Consider the following 23,330-nt stretch of genomic DNA (forward strand, 5'->3'; position numbering starts at 1 on the left):
TTAATGATTAAAAAGGAAAATTTTATGGGATATATATTTAACTACAATTTTTTCAAAAGCAGTACGAGTTCATCCTAAGGCTTTCTAAACAGAGGCAGAAAAGAGTGGAGAGCAGTCGGTGTGTCATCTGTAAGTAGAGGCGAGGGGAGGACACCAGGGGTGGACAGTGCTGAGGGAGGCCTTCAGAGAGCCAGGGGCTCCCCAACAATGCCCCCAAGACTGCATTTGGCATCAGGCCTTCTTCAGCTTCCTGGACCCGCACAGCCACCTGGCCACCAGGCCTAGCAGCTTCCCACAGAGCCACGCGGTGCCCAGGGTGGCCACCAGCAGGAACAAGAGGACGTCGAGCAGGTACTGCTCATACCACGGCTGCTGGAGGGCATGGGGCTTGAGGTGCGCCGCACCCCCTGTCTGGAGGATGTGGTCGATCCAGCCCACCAGCCGCTGGGCGGGGGTCAGGGGGTGGGAACGCCTGATGATGCTGGCGGCCACCACAGCAGATTTGTACCTGTTGGCGGAGACACAGGTCAGGTGTTTACTCAAGTGGTCTCAGAAGTCTTAGAGAACTTGTATCTCTCTCTCTCTCTCTCTCATACACACACACACACACACACACTTTTCACCATATGCACAAAAGACTGCCTTTCAAGCGCCAAGAGCTGTTGTCTGGGCCTTGTCACTGTTCAGCTGGGTCCCCTTGACAAGTTCGTACTGATACCTGCATGCAAAGATCCATGCTTAGTGCTAAAACTGCTAACATATAAAAGTGCACACGTATTATTCTGTGTCCTGGAAGTTTCAGCTTTTACTGCAAAAAAGACCCACGTGGTGCCCATCGTGGTTTATGTCTTCATTCAGTGTAAGTAACCACAAGCCCAGAGAACAGCATACCTCTTGTCTTCCATGACTTGCTTCATCTTTAGAACTAGTGTCTCAGCCTTCAACTGCTTTAACTGGATAGAGACTCCAAAATTTCTGGCTTCAACTCGGAGCATATTTTCATGCTGGTCTTCAAGGATAGGAATCCCCACCATGGGCACACCATGTTGGATGGCCTCCATGACACTATTCATCCCACCATGGGTGACAAAAAGACAGATGCGAGGGTGACCTGTTGCAAATAAGAAAAAGAGCAGAACATTTCAGGATGAAAAGTTTCACAAGGAGGGAAGCAGCAAGGGCAAAAAAATAAATTTTTTTCAAGGTATTTTTGAAGAAAATGAATTTACTGATTTAGCTTAGGACACACTCAAAGATGAATATATCAAGATACAAGATTCTGCCCTTGTCTCTGTACAGAGACTCCTCACCTCAACCACAATCTGTAAGACTCAAAATCTAGGGAAATCTGCAGAGAAAAGTCATAAGCGAGGCATCGTCCTCCTTTAGCCCAGTCATTCATCCATCCATCCATCCATCCATCCTTCTCCACCATGTCTACCTTTGCTTCTTGTATCTCTGTTCTCTCTCTTTATTACTCTCTCACAGTGTCACTATCTGTCTCTCTATTACTCTACTGTCTCTCTGTTAGTCTGCTTCTATGTTTCTTTCACTCTGTCTTTCTGCCTCTCGCTCACTTGATCTCTGTAGTTCTCTCGGTTTCTTCCTCTCTCCCCCACTACTCATTCGTTTCCCACCTACCTAAATTCTTAATACTCTCATTGGCACCACAACTCATGTGGCGTTCATAAAACTTACACTGTATGTGATTTCTCCTTAATTTTATGAGAAATCTTTAAAGTGGGGAATGCTGTACCATACACCTCAGTATTTCCAGTTCCTATATGACTACCACACCCTTATTTAGAGGAAACTACAACAGGTGTTAATAACGAACAGTTCATCCCAAACTCTGCCTCGCAACAGGGATGTGAATCAGAATCCACTTGGGTTTCCTTGAAAATGCGACTCCTTTCCCTACCCCATGTCCTGTTGAATTAAATGTGCAGAATTTTCTATCATACATTCCCAATACATCTTTGAACCATAATCTTGGCTATGAACCTCCAATACAGTGATTATTGTACTGAGGAGTATCCAAAAAGCAGAACAAGGACAAAGAAAATCTCTTGGGGTGCAATGAGCGCTCTGTTACCAGAGAACTGGATGGACCAAATAACCGGCTGTGAGGTTACCCAGTTTGGCACTCAGATATTACAGCACACCATTCAGACACCACCATTAACTTTGTAAATATGTGAGTTGCTCACACCTGTTGTACCTGAATAAGATGTACCAATATGTGTGGATGTGTATCTGTACAATATCAGATGGCTGAACAGGTGCTCAAGAAGCCAGGGAAAGCAGTGACAACATGCCCCCTGGTACGTGTTCTCAGAGTTTACAAACTGTCTTGGATTGGGTTTGGGTGACCTTGTTGAGTGTCAAATAAGGTAGGGTCAAAAGAACCTGAAAATAGTATCACTTCTGGCTGCAAGGATGAGAACTGGAATAAAAAAGAAGGGAAAATGACTGTTTGGGCTATTTTAGAAGTATAGCCTGATTTCCCAAGAACTCCAGTTGGCTGCTCCATTCCTGCCCTCTCCTTCTCATCTTAATGGGATTGCCCAACTAGAGGTTAGAGCCATAATGAACCCCAAAGACATATAAATGGAAAGAGAGAAGTAGACCTGAGGAGTTCTTACCCAAAAGGTCATTTTGAGGAAGCCAATCCATGAGTTTTACATTTGCTGCCAATTTGATATCTTTGGGCCAATGAGAAGCCTTATAGTTCCATATCACCCCTTGAGGGAGACAAGCAAAGGCAGCATTCATCTCCTTGAGAACCTCATCGGGCTGACAGTCATTCACCATGGAGCCTAGGGCCACAAGGACAAAACCAGAGTCTCCAAACTTGGTGATGAAATTCTCAAGTTCCTGGAAAGAGGTAAGAAGGAAAAGAGGTGAATATTGTTCATGAAAGCCTAGACAGCCATGACATGAAAATCATCTGTTCACTAACTACCCTCTCCTGTCAACACGTAAGCTCACAGTCTTGAAATTGTTCTCATAGCCTCTAAGACAGCTCAGTGCTTTCTGCACCATGCTCAAATCTTCTGGATGGATGGCCTTGAAGTAATCTTTCTGAGGCCTTAGGACACAACTTCCCATAGAAATACTTTAAATCCTCACAAATGGATGTGAAGAGAGCTTTAAGTAACCGGTCACCACAACAGTCCACATTGCACATGAGGTGCTTACACTGCAGCACAAAATACTTCCATGACAATGTTTTATGGAAGAGGAAAGTTGAAGTTTTGGGAATCTCTTTCTTCACTGAAAACATAACCCCAGTACCATCATCTATATCCACAATAAGCAGTTAAGGGAGATACAAAACCAAAATATGTAAAACATGATGTCAAAAAAAAAAAGTAATTGTAAGGGAAAGGAGTAAAAATGTAGGGTTGTTAAAATGCACTTGAAATTAAGAGACGAGCAACTTAAAATAATCACATGTATAAATGGATTGCTATACATAAACCTCATGGAAATCACAAACCAAAAATCTATAATAGATACACTCACAAAAAAAGAGAAAGAAATCCACACATAACCACTAAACATAGTCATCAAATTACAAGGGAAGAGAATAAAAGAAGAAAAAAAAGGAACAAAAAACTACAAAATCAACCCTAAAACTATTAACAAAATAGCAATAAGCACATACTTATCAATAATTACTTTCAATGTAAATGGACTAAATACTCCAAACAAAAGAGAGAGAGAGTGGCTGAATGGTTACAACAAGAAGACCCATAGATAGCTGCCTATAGGAGACTTACTTCAGATCTAAAGGCACACATAGATTGAAAGTGAGGGGATAGAAAAATATATTCCATGCAAATCGAAATCAAGAGAAAGCTGGCATAGCAATACTGATGTCAGACAAAGTAGACTTTAAAACAGAGATTGTACACAATTTACAATAGCCAAGACATCAGCAGATGACTGGATAAAGAAGATGTGGTATATTTATACAATGGAATACTATTCAGCCATAAAAAGTGACAACATAATGCCATTTGCAGCAACATGGATGTCCCTAGAATGTCACTCTAAGTGAAGTAAACCAGGAACAGAAAGAAAAATACCATATGAGATTGCTCATATGTGGAATCTAAAAAAAAAAAAAAAAAGGAACATAAATACAAAACAGAAACAGACTCACAGACATAGAATACAAATTTGTGGTTGCCAAGAGGGTAGGTGGTGGGAAGGGACAGACTGGGATTTTAAAATTTGTAGATACTGACAGGCATATGCAGAATAGATAAACAAGATCATACTGTATAGCACAGGGAAATATATACAAGATCTTGTGGTAGCTCACAGCAAAAAAAAAATGTGACAATGAATATATGTATATTCATGTATAATGGAAAAATTGTGCTGTACACTGGAATTTGAGACAACATTGTAAAATGACTATAACTCAATAAAAAATGTTACAAAATAAAACAAAATAAAACAGAAACTGTAACAAGAGACAAAGAAGGACATTACATAATGATCAAGAGATCAATCCAAGAAGAGGCAAAAATTATAAATATATATGCACCCAACACAGGAGCACCTAAATACATAAAGCAAATATTCACTACCATAAAGGGAGAAATTGACAGTAACACAATAATAGTAGAGAACTAACCTCACACCAATGAACAGATCATCCAAATAGAAAATTAATAAGGAAATACTGACTTTAAATGACACATTAGGCCAAGTGGACTTAAGAGATATACATAGAACATTCCATCCAAAAGCAGCATAATACACATTCTTTTCAAATGCACATGAAACATTCCTTAGGATAGATTATATCCTAGGCTACAAAACAAGCCTTAGGAAATTTAAGAAAATTGAAAAATCATATCAAACGTCTTTTACAACCACAACACTATGAGACTAGAAATCAACTACAAGAAAAAAACTACAAAAAGTACAAACACATGGAGGCTAAATGATATGCTACTAAGCAACCAATAGACTGCTGAAGAAATCAAAGCAGAAATAAAAAGATACCTGAAGACAAATGAAAATAAAAACACAACACTCCAAAATCTATGAGACACAGCAAAAGCAGTTCTAAAAGGGACATTTGTAGTGATACAAGCTCACCTAAGAAACAAGAAAAGTACTGAACAACATTTTTTCATAAATATGAAATGCTTCCTAAAATTCATACTGAATTTCAAAAGATCCTGAGTACCCAAAACAATCTTGAAAAACATAAAAAGAGTTGGCAGTCTCACACTCCTGAATTCAAAACTTACTACAATCCTACAACAATCAAAATAACGTGGTACTGACATAAAGACAGATACATACACCAATGAAATAAAACAGAGTCCATAAATAAACCCTAGTATATGTGGTCAAAAAACTTCTGACAAAGGTGCCAAGATCATTCATTAGGTGAAAGACAGTCTTTTCAACAAATGGTACTGGAAAACTGGATATCTACACCCAAAAGATTGAAGTTGGACCATTACATTATACCACAAACTAAATTAACTCAAAATAAATCAAAGACCTAAAGATATGAGCCACAACTAATTGTTAGGAAAAAATATAAGGAGAAATCTTCATTTCATTGGATTTGGTAATAACTTCTCATATATAACACCAAAAGCACAGGCAACATAATTAAAAATATATATAAATTGGATTTCATCAAAACAAAAAAACTTTGTTCATCAAAGGGCACTATCAACACAATGAAAAGGCAGCTCAGAGAATGGGAAAATATTTATAAATCACATATCTGATAAGGGATTGATTGCCAGATTATATAAAGAACTCTTGCAACTCTACAAAAAGAAAATTTAAAAATGGGCAATGACTTGACTGTGAAAGACTGCATGGCAGTTCCTCAAATGACTGAATATGGAATATGATCCAGAAATTTCGTTCCTGGGTATATACACAGTAGAGTTAAAAGGAGAGACATGAACAAACATTAGTACACTACTGTTCACAGCAGCATCACTCACAGTAGCCCAAAGTGGAAGAGAACCCAAGTGCTGACCAAGAGACAAATGGATAAAGAAATATGTTCTGTGCAAACAGTGGAATACTATTCAGCCTTAAAAAGGAAGGAAATTCCTTCTATGCTACAATATGGCTGAATTTTGAAGACATTATGCTAAGTGAAGTAAATTACCACAGTACAAACATTGCATGATTCCACTTATATAAGTACCTAGAATAGTAAAATTCATAAAGACAGAAAGGAGAACAGTGGTTGCCAGGGTCTGCAGGCAGAGGAAAAGGAGAAATTATGGTTTAATGGGTATGAAGAGTCAGTTTGGAGAGATGAAAATGTTCTGGAGAAGAAGTGGGGGTGATTACACAACAATGTGAAAGTACTTAATGTCCCTGAACTGAACTCTTCACAATAGTTAAAGTGGTGAATTTTATACTATGTATATTTGACTCTGTGTGTGTGTGTATGTGTATGTATATGACTGCATATATATACAATGTATATATACTACATATATTTGCATATAGTGTATATATGTATATTGTAGAGAGCATCTGTTATCTTACAAATTACAAACCATAACTTCCATTATTCTCCTGCTCAATAAATTCTGCCCCAGTTCTAAAACCAGCCCTACCATCATGTCAGGTAAGACCTTGTGTTTTGGCCTGGTCTTATTCGTGCCATTGACTCTTCCACACTTCAGTCCAGCCAGGTCACTGAGGGAACCCTCCTTATGGTCATCTCACTTGTATCTCCTCATGTTTTCTCAACCTGTTCTGTCTTCCCTGTCCAGCTCCATCTCTTAAAAAAAAAATGCTGCCATGAACTCAAAACCTATCTAGCCCAAGGCCCATTCTTCAACTCTTCCTGTCACTCAATGCAAGATCAGCAAAGGAAGGGTAGACACTTTGGTACCCGGAAGACCCAGGCCAAATCTGGCTGTTGCTGCCTCTGAGCCTAATGGTCCTGGGAGAATTATTTGCATCACCTGAACCTCTGTCCTCTCATTTATAAAAGTGAAGCTCATCACAGTTCCCTCCAGGTGGCATGATATATAATACATAAGATAACCTCCGTACAGTAGCGACCCAGTACCTACAGGCAACAGACAGCCACTATCGTAGCTCTCTCCCTTTTGAAAACTTCTAGAGCAAGCAGAGGTTCTGATTCCAGACTCTGTATTCAGACCATCTGGAAGATGTGGAAATAAGCTAAATGTCCATAAAAAGATGAATGGTTAAAGAAAATGTGGTATAAACATTCAATGAAATATTATTCAGCTTTTTTAAAAAAGGAAATTTTGCAATGTGTGAAAACATGGATGAATCTTGAGGGCATTATGCTAAGTGGAATAAGCCAGCCACAGAAAGGCAAATACTCCATGACTTAACTTAGATGAAATATCTAAAATAGTCAAATTTATAGAATCAAAAAGTGGAAGTTGGTTTCTAGAGGCTGGGGAAGGGGAGATATGGGTAGCTAATATTCAATGGAGGAAGAATTTCAGTGAAGAAGGATGAATAAGATTTAGACACCTGCTGCACAGTGTGGTACCTGTAGGCAATAATAATGTATTGTTAAATATTTGTCAAGGGAGTAGATCTCACATCAAGTGTTCTCACCACAATAAAGTAAAATACACAATAGAAAAATAAAAGTAAAAGCAAATAAGATAAAAGAAAATGATACATCCTAGGTGTTCTGTTTGCCTCACTCTCTCTACTTCACTCCCAGGATCCCAGTGGCAAGGCAGTCACCAGCTCTGCCCCGAGGACCTCTGCATTAAATTCATATCCAGGGCTCAAGCTTGACTTACCTGTGGCACTGGTTTAATAGGTTTGGCCAATAAGCCTCCAATATACACAGTGTTGGGAAGCAGGGGCTGAGCATATTCAAAGGCAAAGTCAGAGTTAACAAACCACAGCTCTGCTTTCTTTAGAAGATGAGACAAAACTGGCCTCGAGCCTTCCGGGAAATGCTCCTTGATGGTCTTGTCAAAGGCAGAGTGCATCTGCCACTGTCTCATGGAGAAATGAAATGACAACAGAAAATTCTGCACTCTGCCCCAGAAGTCCAAGGGGCTGGTTAGGTAGGAAAAGTGTACTGGCACATAAGACACTGCGCTTGGAAGCCCAATGTCTGCACTGCCAAATGGTGTGGGAAGAACAGACACAAAGCGCTTCTCAAGCTTCTCAGCAATCAGGAATGAACAGAAGTCAAATGCTTCAACAACCATCAGGTCAAAATTCTCGTTCTTCAAGGAATCCATGATATCACTTCTTAGCAAGTAACTGCATCGAGTCCCCAAATGTTCTATTATCCTTACAAGGTTTACAAGTGCTTCTCTGTACAGAAAAAAAAAAATTAATGACAAATACTCATTGGAGGTGTTAATTTCACAATTCTTAGGAGAATCTTCAGCTCAAAGAGAATATCCCAGGTAAGTAAGACCCTTTGCAGCAGCCTATTTCACCACTGTTCTAGAACTGTCCTCTGTTCTAGTCCCTCTGGTCCAGGTAACTTTACCCCCTAAAATGTTCTCAGTTCTTACTCTCTCCTCTCTCTGCCCAATCCAATGTCACCCACCATCAATGCCAATTCAAGGTCCTTCTGCTGTGGGAGCCTTGGCTGACTTTAGCAAATCTCCTGGTTCCATGTCTGTTTGATATGTTCTGTGATGCTCTGTTTAATTTTCACCCACACACTGACTTTTTATGAGTGACTGTCTTGCTTCCCAGCCAAACTGTGGAAATAACTTGACAGAGTCCATGGATATTGATGCTATAGCCTTTTTAACAACATTTCTATAAACCCTGCATTTGACAGGTTGTCTCACACAAAGAATTTCTTGATGATAGTATCTGAATCCAAACTCTAAACTGAACATGAGATTTATAGCTTCCTAGCATAGGAGTTAAATAATTTAAAACCAAAACAAAAAAAAAAAACCCTGTTTGAAACCTATTAATATCTTTTCCACTTCATGCTCACTGGAGTATTTACAAAAGTTAATGCTATAATTTTACTGATACCTAATTAAAACTCTTCTTTATGGCACTATAAACAGGAAATATTCTCCTTCAATGTTTACTGTCATTGCTTGGAAAGAAAATAAACCTTTTTGTGTAGTGTATGGGAAAATAGACAAGAATGCTTGTGACCAGAAGTCACAGGTACAGGTGTTTGGAAGACCCATGGGCCTCCTAGTTGAAGAAGGACTGAGAGAATCAATGGCCCAGCAAACCCACAACCTGTATAACATGACACCATGTCAGTCCATTTAAAGAAGGCCCACAGGTTGAACACTCATTAGGAAGATGCAGATCTCTGCCTGTTCTTTAGAATCAACTTCAAGTGATGGTGATTAGCTGAAATCATCCTCTATTATGTATTTTTAAAGATTTTACACAAAGAATGATTGTCAAATATTGTGGATAAATACAAAATATGAAGTACAAAGTCCTCAAAAGTAGAACGTTAATCACATTTCAAATTAAGTTAATTAATTGGAAAAGATTACAGGAAGACACTGTGCTCAGTATATTGCATCATATTTAACATGTGTGTAGAATCAGTCTTCAAAGAAATCAAGCTTGTGGAGCTGAAACAAGACATATGCTTTTGAAATACAGGCCTAACAACACAAGATGACACAAAGTTTCAAATGAATACTTTAGATCAGATCTCTTATAGAGGAGAGAATTTGGTCTTTTAGTTTAGGTGAGGAAGAAATATTAATGGAAAAAGTCAAATTTGAGCACAACCGTGACAGTGAGTAGAATTTTTAAGCAAAGAAGAAGGGAGTTAAACCACTGTAATTAACCAAGTGAGGCATGAATTTATGTCTTTCTTTTTTATGTCAAAAATGAAGAATTTCTGTACACCCCAGGTAATCAAAAAAAAAAAAAAAAACCTTTCAGGCCCATCTCACACAGTGTATCATCAATCAAGGTATTAGGGGTTTTTTAAATGAGTTTAAAAGGTTAAAAGATGAGCATTTCAAGGTATGGAAAATCAATATTCATAAGTGTTTTTCCATTCTTGAACTTACATGAGGAGAAGGGGGAATAAGTAAGTATAAAACAGTGGCTCTGCTTTGTTATCAGCAATGAGAAATTAAGTTGTCTATCCTTCCTTCTGCATTAGGGATAGTATACATAAAGACTGTAGGTGAAGTATTGCCAAGAAGATTCAGGAGAAACATCCCCCCCACACACACACTATACAGAAATCCATTCATGCTTTTCATGGAAGAGGGACAGTATACAGACCGGATGGTTGGGAGTGCAAATCTCATCTATTCCATCCACCCACCATCCCCATCATTGATCCCTTCCTCCATCCATTCACCCATCAATCCATCTGTTTCTCTTAAAGTCACTCCAAGCATTAATGTATTCATCCATCATTTGTATCATTAAAATAGTAGGTCTTTCATTGAGAGAATAAAAGAAATTACCTGCCATGCAAAGCTTCTGTGACAAAGAAATGAAAACGTTTCCTTAATTCATTTACATCATCTTCAGATAGAAACCAACTGATAACTTGAAATGATTTTCCCTTCTTTTTTAAATCTAAGAAAACACCAATAGGTAAATATTTAAATGTCAACCTAGATCAATATTAACATGAAATCATAATCTGTTTATTCCAATAATTTTATATATATTTGAATGTTTCCTTTTTTTTTTTTGCTTTCTCATTTCTTCCATCATATAACCTGAATATATTGAGAATCTTACAATTCTTCAGTCACTTTTATACAATTTAAAGTACTAGAAGTTTCCATTTAAAGCTTTCACTTAAAGGTATTTCTTATTTTACAAGCGAAAAAACAAAGCTGAATGGAGTGTCAGACAATTTGTCAAGATTGCATACATAGTGAGTGGTACATTCTGTATTAAATTATGTGTGTGTGTGTGTGTGTGTATAATATATATAACAAAAAAGCTATGTATCAAATGGCAGTAGGGAGGATTCTGGGAAGATGGTAGAGTGGAGAGTGTTAGGAATCTGTCTCCCCACCTTGACAATAATTGCACTAAAAGAATCAGTTGAAAATAACTATTTTAGAAATCTGTATAGTCCTTTGAGGGTCTGCAAATTCCAGAGGAAAACGATAAATAAAACTGACAAATCTTTAGCTAGCTAGACTACAAAAAAAAAAAAAAAAAAAAAAAGGAGAGAGAATACTCAAATTACCAAAATCGAAAATGAAAATGGTGTCATTGCTACCAATTCTATGGAAATAAGTATTATAAGAGAATACTGTGAACAACTGTATGCCAACAAATTGGATAACCTGCATGAAATGTTACAATTCCTGTAGACATAAAACCAATTAAATTGTAAATCACAAAGAAATAGAAAATCTGAATAGGCCTATAATAAGGAGAATAAATCAGTAGTCAAAATCTCCCAACAAAAGAAATTCCTGGACCCAATAGCTTCACTGCTAAATTCTATCAAACATCTAAAGAAGGATTAATACCAATCCTTCTCAAATTGTTCCCCAAAGCTGAAAAGGTAGAAAACACTTTCAAACTTATTTTATGGGACCAGCATTTCCTTGACACCAAGGACAGACAAGGACACTACAAAAAAAGAAAACTACAAACTAATATCCCTTGTGAATATTGATGAAAAATCCTCAACAAAATAGCAACAAATCTAATTCAACAGAATATGAAGAGGATTATACATAATGACCAAGTAAGATTATTCCTGGAAGGCAAGGATGACTCAATATATGAAAATCAATCAATAACAGAATGAAAATATATTGAAATAAATCATTAACAAAATGAAGGACAAAAACCACATGATTACCACAGATGACACAGGAAAAGCATTTGACAAAAGTCAACATCCATTCATGATACAAACACTCAACAAACTAGGAATAGGAGGTAATTACCTCAACATAATAAAAGCCAAATATGAAAAACCAACAGCAAACATCATACACAATGAAGAAAGAATGAAAACTTTCCTCTAAGATCAGGAACAAGACAAGAAAACTCTCTTTCACCATTTCCTTTCAATATAGTATTGGAAGATCAAGACAGAGTAATCAGGCAAAAGAAGGAAGGAAAGGGGGGAAGGGTATTCATGATGGAAAGGAAGAAGTAAAATAATCTCTTCACAGATGACATGATCTTATATATTGAAAACACTGAAGATTCTACAAAAAAGTTAGAGTTAGTAAATGAATTTATCAAAGTAAAGTAGAATGATAAAAAGTCAACACATAAAAATCAGTTGCATTTCTATACACCATAAATGAACACTCTAAAAAGGAAATATTTAGAAAATATTTTTCTAATAGTCAAAAATCATTCTATATATAATAGTATCAAAAAGAATGAAATACTTGGGATTTAATTTAACCAAACAAGTGAAAGATTTGTAAAATTAAAACTGCAAAACAACGCTGCAGGAAATTAGAGAAGACATAAATAAATGCAAATCTATCCCATGTTCATAAATTAGAAGACTCAATATTGTTAATATGTCAATACTACCCAAACTGATCTACAGATTCTATGCAATCCCTATCAAAATACCAATGATGTCTTTTACAGTAATGGAAAAATCCGTCCTAACTCGTATAAAATCTCAAAGGTCCCAAGTAGCAAAAACAACCTGGAGAAAGAAAAATAAAGCTGGAAGACTCACACTTCTTGATTTGAAAACTTACTACAAAACTACAGCAATTATTACAGTGTGAAACTGGCATAAAAACAGACATGCAGACCAATGGAATAGAATAGAGAGCCCCTCTCAAAATATTTTTCACATGGGGCCATGACCATTCAATGGGAAAGGTCAACAAATGATACTGGAAAACTAGATATCCGCATACAAAAGAATGAAGTTGTCAGCTCCAGTTCAAGGTGGTGACATAGGAGGCTCCTGAACTTATGGACCTGTCAAATCTATAGCTACACATGGATCAATTCCCTCTGAAAGAAATCCAGAAACCAGCTGGGTGACTCCTGCACATCAGGTGAACAAGGAAAAGATCCACATTGAAATGGGTAGGAGAAGTGAGACACACTCTTGCCAGAAACCCCACCCCTGACACAGCAAGCCACAGTTGGGAAGGAACTCACAAGTCTCAGCTTCTCCCTGAGGAGCAAAGGGTTTGAACCCCACATCTGGTGCCCCAATATTTAAGATCTCTACCTGATAGATGAGCCTCAAAAACATCTAGATTTCAAAGTAACGGGGTTGGCATTCACAAGACCCACAAGGGTACAGCAAACTAAGAAGCAGTTCTTCATCCGCACTCATGAAGACCTGCCGTGGCTAACTCTCCAGGGCCCAGCACAGAGCAGCCGACTGAAACATGCTCAGTCTTCCCACGAAACAGACCTATCTGCTTATCTTAAAAGCTCTTCTAACTGAGTCGAAAATGAATCCTATGAAACATCATATATATATTATAAGGCCTATAACATATGGAAATGTAATACATTTGTCAACAATAGCACCAAAGCAAAGGAGAGGAGCAAAGCTGTATCGGGCCAAGAAAAAGAATCCAGGTGATACTAACACTCAGAAAAAAAATGAAGAGAAACATAAATAAAAAATAGTAAGTTTAATAAAACAAAAGCTATACATATATACTTGTTCTTCTTTCTTTTTTAAAGCTCTTCTAAAAAACATAAAAATAAAATAATAATTATAATAAAGTATTTTGGGTTGGTAACATTTATAGATGTAATGTGTATAACAAAATTACCATTGGAATTAAGTTAGTACAAATCTGTAGGTGATTCCAATAAGATGCACACAGGAATCCCAAAAGCAACTGTTAAGGGAAATATTTTAAAATAGTGAAAAGAATTATTAAAGAACTTAAAATACAAAACAGAAAATATACACTTATTAGAAAGAAGATAAAAAATGGAAAATATAGGAACCAAAATGGATATAAAATTAGGCAGAATATCAGCGAGGAAATCAAATGTTTTAACGATACTATAAACCAACTATACATAACAGGCATTTATAAAGCACTTCACCAAACATCAGCAGAATATACATTCTTCTCAAAAGCATATTGAACATTCTGCAGGACACATCATATGTCAGCCATTAAAAAAACATGATAAACTAAAAAAGATAAAAATAATACATGGTTATTTTCTCCAACCATAGTAGAATGAAATTGGAAATCAGAAACAGAAAAAACTTAGAGACTCTCACAAATATTGGATAGTAAACAACATACTCTAAGAGTAACATCAGTAAAATGGTAATATAAGATTTTCTAGCTCCTATCCTCTCACATAAACATCAATTTGAGCAACTGTCAATGCATGAAAATAATTTCACAAGAGCTAAGACTTCCAGCTGAGGGATCACAGCACCTGGGTGAAGCACAGAAATGAGAGAAAGTGCATTGAAGAGAGTAGGAAAGATAGAGTCACATTACCCACCTGACCTTTCCACCAAGCCCAGGCTGTCCAGCAAAGGGATAGATACTTTTCCCATGGGAGAAAGAAAGTGAAGTGAGATCCAACTATTCCATGGACCCCAGGACTGGCCCAACCCAGCACTGGGCTGTCTTCCACAGCCACACATGTCTTCTATGGCACCAGGCTCCCAGCAGGTTCCCACAAACCCAGGTCCTTGGCCTACCCTCGGGCCTGCCAGCTTCCATAGCCCCAGGAGTCTCCCTTGGTCCTAGACTCTTGAAGGCTCTCACGACCCAGGATCATTGTCCCACCCTAGCACCAGCTGGCTTCCATGGGCCCATGTGGCCCTTGTGACACAATATTCCAACAAACTCAGGCTCCTGGCCCGCCCTTAAGCCAGGTGGCTCCCTTGGTACCAGGCTCCCAACAGGCTTCTGTGAACCCGGGCTCCCAATACATCCCTGCATTAGCTACCTCCCACAGACCTGGGCAGCTCCTGTAGCCCCAAGCTCACAGTCAGCCCTCTGCCTGGACAAATATTCCAGCAGCAAACCTGTTCACAGACACGTCCAGATGGCTCACTCAGAATATCTGGATGAGCTGACTGGTGAAGGACTTTGCCTGTTCAAGCCATTCTGTAAAAACTGCCTGCTTCTTCCAATGCATAGACACCAATGCAAGGCCACAGGAATTATAAATATCAAGAAAGCATGACATCGTAAAGGAAAGTAATGAAATTCCAAAGACCTAAGAAATGAGATCTATAAACTTTTTGACAGAAATTCAGAATAATCATCTTAAAGCTATTCAGTGAACTACAAGAAAACACAAATAAACAACTAAATAAAATTAGGAAAAAATACATGAGCAAAATGAGGAGTTCAACAAAGAAACGAAACCATTAAACAAGAAAAACAGAAATCTTAGAGTTGAAGAAGACAATGGTTGTCCTGAAGAATTCACTAGGAAGCTTCAGCAACAGACTCAACTCATCAGAAAAAAGAATTAATGAACTAAAGACAGATTATTTTAAATCACCCAGTCAGAGGAGGAAAAGAAAAAGGAACAAAAAAGAATGAAGAAAACCTATGTGAAATATGGCATACTATTAAAAGAAATATTGTACACATTACTGTAGTTCTAGGAAGAGAGGAAGAAAAGGGCAGAGAGCCTATTTAAAGAAATAATGGCTGAGAACTTGCCAAATCTTGGGAGCTTTTTGGGTATTAAAGTTCATGAATCTAATAGTTAACACAAAAATTTCCATCTAAAACAATCTTCTCCAAGGTACACTATAATAAAACCACCTAAAATCAAAGGCAAACATAAACTTTTTAAAGCAACAAGAGAAAAAATTTCAAGGATAAGAAAACCCCCTTAAGGCTATCAGCAGATTTTTCAGCAGAAACCTTGCAGGCAGAGAGTCATATAGTATATTCAGAGTGCAAAAAGAAAAACCAAAAAACAAAACAAAAAACAAGAAAAAAAAAACCTGCCAACCAAGAATAATCTACCTGGCAAAGTTCATTCAGAACTGGAGAGAAAAATACTTTCCCACACAAACAAAAACTGAGGAAGTCCATCACCATGAGATCTGCCTTACAAGAAATACTGAAAAGAGGTTTTCAAGATGAAATGAAAGGATGTTAATTAGTAACATGAAAAATATGAAAATATAAAACATACAGGTAAAGGTAAATATATACTTAAGTTTAGAATGTTGTAATACTGTAATATGGCAGTGGGTTAATCACTGAACACTAGTGAAGGGGTTAAAGGACAAAACTTTTAATAATAACCATAGCTATGATAATTTGTTGATGGATATACAATATAAAAAGAGGTAAATTGTACAATCAAAAGCATTAAAATATTGGGTGAGGAGTAAAAGTGTAGAGTTTTTGTATGCAAATGAAGTTAAGTTATAAGCTTAAAATAGACTGTTACATCTATAAGAACTTGTGTGTTAGTTTCACTGTAACCATAAAGCAAAAACCTACAGCTGAGACAAAAGCTGACGAGAAAGGAATCAAAGCATACCACCAGGAAAATCATCAGTTCTCAAAGAAAGACAGCAAAAGATGAAGAATGGAACAAGGAAACTACAAAATAGTCAGAAAACAATTAATAAAGTAACATTAGGTAATCCTTACCTAACAATTACTTTAAATTTAATTAGATTAAATTATCCAATCAAAAGTCATATCATGACTGAATGGATTAAAAACACAAGACTCCACTAGATACTGCTTTCAAAATAGTCGCTTCAGCTTTAAGGATAGACATAAACTCAGAGTTAAAGTGTTCTACAACAACATTCAGTTCTTTCATCTTTTTTATTGAAGTACAGTCAATATACAAGGTTGTGTTAATTTCTGGTGTACAGCATAATGATTCATTTATACATATATATGTATATATACATATATATATTCTTTTTATATTCTTTTTCATTATAGGCCATTACAAGAGCTGGAAAAATATAGTCCATGCAAATGGAAAACAAAAGAGTGGTAATCATTTCACAATATTTATGTGTATTAACTCATCACATTGTACAACGTGAGCTTACATATTATGTCAATAATATCTCAATAAAGCTAGGAGGAAAAAACTAATATAACAGGATTTAATATAACTTTTAAGTGATCTTAGCCTGATACAGGCATTTGCTAACAAAGAATATTAAAAAGAAATGGAACATTAACATAAAATGCTAACTAAAAATCATATAAAAATTTGAAAGGTAATACCATACATATTTAATATTTGAATTTTTCACTCCTGAAATGAAAATTTAAAGCACACAAAGTATCTTTGCATTTTCTGATAGTCTTGATCTTTGGTAACAAATACTCTAGACACAGAAAAAATGTATTTTGTTTTGCATTAATACGCAGCAAATTGTTAAGAGTGTGTCCAAAAGCATCTTCAAATTGGGCGTTAGCCATTGCTCATTCATAAAGGCCTATTTCTTTTTTAAATGTTGAAAATATTTTTTTTCCCTGATTTTGTTTTTGCCATTGAAATCTATGCTGCTTTAACTTCAATTTTTAGACCAGTTTCTGATTTCATGTTAAAGTGTTCTACAACAACATTCACTTCTTCTTTTTTTTAATTGAATTACAGTCAATTTACAATGCTGTTAATTTCTGTGTACAGCATAATGATTCATTTATACATATATATATGTATATATATACACATATACACATATATTCTTTTTATATTCTTTTTCATTATAGGCCATTACAAGGTATTGAATATAGTTCCCTGTGCTATACAGTAGGACCTTGTTGTTAATCTATTTTATATATAATGGTTAGTATCTACAAATTCCAAACTCCCAATTTATCCCTCCCCACCCCCTTTCTCCTCTGGTAAACATAAACTTGTTTTCTATGTCTGAGTCTGTCTTTGTTTATAAATAAGTTCATTTGTGTCCTTTTTTTCTCCAGGATATACAAACAGCTCATACAACTCAATAACAAAAACAAACAAACAAACAACCTTATCCAAATATGGGCAAAAGACCTAAACAAACATTTCTCCCGTGAAGACATACAAGTGGCCAATAGGCACACGAAAACATGAAACAAGCTCAATATCACTAATTATCAGAGAAATGCAAAGCAAAACTACAATGAGGTATCACCTCACACTGGTCAGAATGGCCATCATTCAAAAGTCCACAAACAATAAATGCTGAAGAGGCTGTGGAGAAAGGAAACCCTCCTACACTGCTGGCAGGAATGTAGTTTGCTGAAACCTATTATGGAAAGCAGTATAGAGATTCCTTAAAAAACTGAAAATAGACCTACCCTATGGTCCAGGAATCCCACTCCTGAGCATATATCTGGAGGAGACTCTAATTAGAAAAGATACATGTACCCCAGTGTTCATAGCAGCACTACTAAATACAATAGCCATGACATGGAAGCAACCTAAATGTCCATCCACAGATGTATGTATAAAAAATGTTGTAATATATATACACAATGGAATACTACTCGGCCATAAAAAAATAATAAAATAATGCCATTTGCAGCAACAGGGATGGACCTGGAGGATGGTCATACTAAGTGAAGTAAGCCAGAAAGAGGGAGAAAAATACTATATAAAATCACTCATATGTGGAATCTTTAAAAAAAAAAAAAGGACATAAACTTATTTACAAAAAAGAAGGTGGCATTTTAATTATCTGGCTAACTCCTGTAACTTTCTCTCATTCAGTTCTAAAATTCAGAGGGAAAGATAGTTGTATTTTATTAAGCTCCACTAACCCTTAAAATTGACTTCACCTTGATGAAAGCAGACTAAGATGTTGTCTATCTCACTCTCAGGATTAAGGTGAACACCACCACTTGATAAATAATCGGAGGAGCCCATGAGTCCAGTTAAAAGCCTGAGTTCCAAGATAAAGCTTCCTTACTTTAGCTGCTGAACTGCTCTCCTACCTACACATCCAAAGATGGAAGAACTAACTGGCTGAAAGGAGTGAGAACTGTCTGGTCAGGAGACAGTTCCTCCGGGCAGATGCTGGCTCGAGTGTCAGCCCATAGGGCTCAGCAATTTAATGGCACAGACCCCCCAAAACAAAGAGGACTTGTTTCTTCAGGAAAGTGCACCTAGTAGACAAAAAGATAGAGGAATCTGTCTGAGGGAAAGAGAAAGAGTCCAAACTTTGGACAATTAAGTTTCTCTTTAGGGTGGCATCTTATACTTGTGATTTCAGTTACTGCTTGAAGTAATACTACATCTTAGCATTAGAAACGTCTGCCATACCAGTATTTCTGAAGTCATTTATCTATTAAAGTTGTAAATAAAAAACACTCTAGGGAAATTCTCCAAGCAGGTAGTTAATACAGGTTCAAATGTTTCAATACACTGAGTTTTCAATCAGGCCAACAAAATTAACCCAATTATTTGTTTTCCTTATGTGCAGACCTCTACCGAAGTCCACTGCTAAAGAGAAAAATGAACATTTCATTTCAAAACCTCAGAAAGTTTCATTGATTTGTGAATATTGAAAGAAAATCTGAATTGTTAAAACTTGGACCCAAGGATAAAACTAAAAGGAATCCATGAATCACTGAATTATTTGTAGATTTTACAGAGTGTAAGTTTGTTAAAAAGATGAGAGTCTAAAACTTTCAGCAGTTTCTCAAAGCCATGGGAACCACCAAAATGAAATAATCATGTACTGAAACCATCACGGTTGACAATCACGGCAGATGCAAAAACATACTGACTATCAAGGCAGATACAGAGGGATACATATAGAAAGGATACTCAGTGAACAATCTGGAACTCAATCTAGAAGATGATTAAAACTGTTTTAAAACAGTCTGAACAATAGCAAAACCTGAGGTTCATCTTCACAATTTTATAATTGCTTAGATTTTCTCTCAACAAATCTGCTTACTTTTAGAATTTTTTTAAAAATGTAAGCCTTGGTAACGCTGATAGAAAAATCTAAAGCTTAAAGTCCCACATTTATCCAGCTCTATTAACCTGTTGTGTGAACTCGAACGAATCACTTAAGTTCCCTGAGCCTCTGTGTCCTTGTCTGTCAACAGAGAAGCATTGATAGGATTGATGAGCTTCATTTTAACTAAAATTTTTTGGATTCAGTGACTCAGAACTTCTGACATCACTATAAACAACTCATGGAAAGCCACTGATTTTTCAATAATAATGAATGGAGGCTTACCTTCAATGAAGTGACACCCAGATAAGGAGGTAAAATGTGGACATATAAAATGTTGAGGCTAATAAGATATCCACTTAACATAAACACACACACACATTTTGTCCATTCTTTCAGTACAACTAGATTCAAAAAGATTTTGTGATAAGCAGGATTATCCAAAAGACATTGCCTCTCTTTGGCTGGGTAGAAGACACCAATAATTATGAAAAAAAGATACCTGGGTCTAAAATAGGTCCAGTATTAACAAGCATAGTGACATTATGACCGTGATCTTGAAGAATCTGAGACACTCGCTCCAACAGGAAGTAATGGCTTCCATCTAGAAACAATACATAATATCACTTTTGTGAAAATAAGAACAGAAAGTCTGAAATTGTGGTGGGGGGTGTGGGGAAATCCAGGGTAAGGCAACAGAAAGCTGACAGTGAGCTGAGGAAGAAGAATTTCTTCAGTCCCTCCTTCTTACTCTGGGTAAGCCCCAGCCTAGCTACGTACATCGTGCCTTCCTACAGCTTTGACCTGTAGCAATCCCCCACCAAACATTCTTTCTTAGGACCTGTGGTCTCCACATCAATGTAACACAATTCTAGGTCTGAAGGAATTCCTGATCCTAAGGTACACACTGCCTTTTAGCCAGGGACTTATGGAGACACTGTGTCCTAAAGAAACAACTGCACTGGTGGAAATTTGGGCACAGTCCTATGCATGTGAGTATGAAGGGTTCCTAATGGACAATCAACTGGAGCTATTTCTGGAATCCTTCTCTCTGGAAAGGCATGCTAGAGTAGGAGCCAGAAATATGGGTGCTTGAATGTGAGTCCAAGAAGCAGCCATTGAAGCAGAAGGATGTGGGGCCACCACTTAGAGCCAGAATGCTTGAGATTCAGATGTATTTGGCAGGAAATTTCTCAGTTGGAGCCTGAATTTTTCACATCCATTAAGGCATGCAAGATAACTGTGGGGCCCATGGGGCAGACCTGCAGGATCCTAAATGCATGGGACACTGGGACATCCCCCATCCTAGGACAATACTGGGATCCTAAAGAAAGAGAAGCTTCACTCTTGGGAGAGGTACATGCTCCATCACAGCAATGTCCTGTCTAAAACCATGCACCATCATGGGGCATTTTTCTTGAATCTGTGGGTCTCAGCAGCAGAGGAAGCCAGATCAGGAGAGAAGGAAAAGATTTTTCCAAAGTTGAGAAGTGGGAGTTGTTTGGGAGACAAAGGTCCCAAGACGACTGGGCCAGTGAAGGGTGCTGTAGAACTACATATATAGTGTGAGGGTTACTCTAGTTTTTTATACCCATATTTGTGTTGCCTAAGGTAACAAAAATTATATAAAACACAGTACCCCTATGCCCTCAGACTGCCTGCTCTCGCTCACATATAACTCTTGGAAGAAATGAGCGCAAAGGGAGAAGGGGTCTCCACTGACACAGCCATTCATGCCGGTCTTGATGAGCCCCCGGGGAATTCTGGGGCAGAGGAGGGGCTTCCAGCGCCACATAAACCACCCCAGCCCCTTTCTTGGAGTCTGAGGCAGGAGGACAGTTTACTTTCAAGAAAGGTGGAAGCTTTTTTTTCTCCATTACCTCTATCATTTAAAAATTGGCTTAAAACGGGGTTTTAAAAACTACTGATATTTAGAAATCCCCACTGTAAAGAGGGGAGAGTGGAATCTGTAGAAAAGGATGGTTTTGAGGTTAGAAACTGTGAGTAAATTCCCAAAGTGTGCCATTAGGGAGGTCTGGTGTGCTCTTGCAAAAGGTATCTCATTTTCTGACCCTGTTTCCTACTTAGGAAATAAAGGTGGAGGCGCAATTAGATGAGTTCTGACGGGTAATTTTTTTCCCCCAGCTCTAGGATCCCCAGATTCTCTGGGATCTAAAAGTGATCTAGGGAGCCCACTATACTTTCAGGATGGGCCAAATAAAACTCTCGGAGAAATTCCGTTCTTTGAGTATTCATTATCCTGATAAATTTTTCCCTTTTGTCTTCTGTTCTACTTGGAGCACAAGTAAAGGAAATAAAACGGTGTCCGCAATATGCAGGACTAACCGCACCACATGAAGCACTGGTGAAAATGAGAGAGGGGCTCCCAAGTGCTCCACTGCCCTGGGGTCCTCCCCGCTGCCCAGTCAGTTCTCCAGTTTTCCTACTAATGAAACATTCCCAATTTGTGCTGCAGCCCCCAGGAACACCTGTCCCCAGCTCCAAGAGCCTGAAATTGACCTCACCTTCTACTTGCTGCTGGCAGCTGCTGAGCATGCCCCAGAAGTTTAGGGTGAGACTCTGTACATCCTACAGGCGCCTTGGAGGAGGCAGCCTGCGGTCTCAAGCTCAGAACTGGATCTAAACTTCTGGCCCTGGCTGTGCACACCGGGATGCGCATCCAGAACAAAGGAAAAGAGGAAAGGAAACTGCTGTTTTCTCCAGAAATAATTTCACCTCAGTGGGGTAGACCTTTCGCTGCTTCACAGCCCTCGCCAGCCTCTCCCGCCGCCAGCGTCTGGAAAACCACACGAAATGATCCTCCAAGTGGCTGCTGTCTTGAGCGCTGGCACGGCAGCCTGGGACATGCCTGTCTACATCCTCCCGGCCAAGCACTTACCCAACAAGGATACAGTCAGGATTTTGGCGGCCTCCGAGAGCAGGAGCCCAGGCAGTAGGAATCCGACTAGAAGCAGCACCCGCTGCTCCCCCATCCTCGCTTCTGCAGGAGCTGAGGTGCGGCGCCCAGTGCTGCGCGCACCGCGCGGGTCACAGGAACCTGTGCGCGCTCTGGGCAGGCGGCGCGCAGGAGGTGAAGGAAATGCTCGCTCGGGCTGGGAGCTTGCCGGGAGGTAAGAAACTATCCTGCCGGTCTTCCCTTCTGTTTATCCTCTCTTGCCCTTTAGCCTTTCCTCCTTCCATAAGTACACATTGGATATTCTGTCCTCACCCTCTTTGAATTTGGTCAACAGGGAAGGAGGGGTTAGTGAACTGCTCTGTTAGTGAACTGCTCCGTAATGCCTCTCTTTTCCACGTAAACACTATATCCTCCACACTGAAAATACTCTGAACCAGGAATGGTAGGGACCTTAGGAAATCACATCGAAGAAAATTCCATCTGTAAGTAATTCAGACCCAGCGCCCTTTTAGGGATCCACCCAGAAGTAATGGGACCCTATCTCCTTTCGAACTGCTCTAATGATCT

The 23,330-nt window shown here is 38.2% G+C and overlaps 1 protein-coding gene across 1 annotated transcript; it reads right to left on the reverse strand.

The window, feature by feature from the left end:
- LOC105086999 (UDP-glucuronosyltransferase 3A1) lies at positions 1–22,884 on the reverse strand. Its single transcript, XM_010977597.3, has 7 exons — positions 22,746–22,884; positions 20,349–20,450; positions 10,452–10,566; positions 7,809–8,337; positions 2,646–2,877; positions 892–1,111; positions 1–508 (listed from the first exon to the last, which is right to left on the reverse strand). The coding sequence occupies exons 1-7, from the start codon at positions 22,837–22,839 to the stop codon at positions 232–234; spliced, it is 1,569 nt and encodes a 522-aa protein (XP_010975899.3). The 5' UTR covers positions 22,840–22,884; the 3' UTR covers positions 1–231.
- Between the last annotated feature and the right edge of the window lie 446 nt (positions 22,885–23,330).

This window comes from Camelus dromedarius, chromosome 3 (assembly GCF_036321535.1).
Source record: "Camelus dromedarius isolate mCamDro1 chromosome 3, mCamDro1.pat, whole genome shotgun sequence".
Lineage (NCBI taxonomy): Eukaryota > Metazoa > Chordata > Mammalia > Artiodactyla > Camelidae > Camelus > Camelus dromedarius.

Bases quoted from the DNA above. Each gene is read 5' to 3' on its own strand.
- LOC105086999 (XM_010977597.3), bottom strand. From the start codon at position 22,839: ATGGGGGAGCAGCGGGTGCTGCTTCTAGTCGGATTCCTACTGCCTGGG. The intron at 20,451-22,745 runs GTAAGTGCTTGG...TATTGTTTCTAG, and splicing joins CCTGACTGTATCCTTGTTGG to ATGGAAGCCATTACTTCCTG. The intron at 509-891 runs GTATGCTGTTCT...CTCCGCCAACAG, and splicing joins CAAGTCATGGAAGACAAGAG to GTACAAATCTGCTGTGGTGG.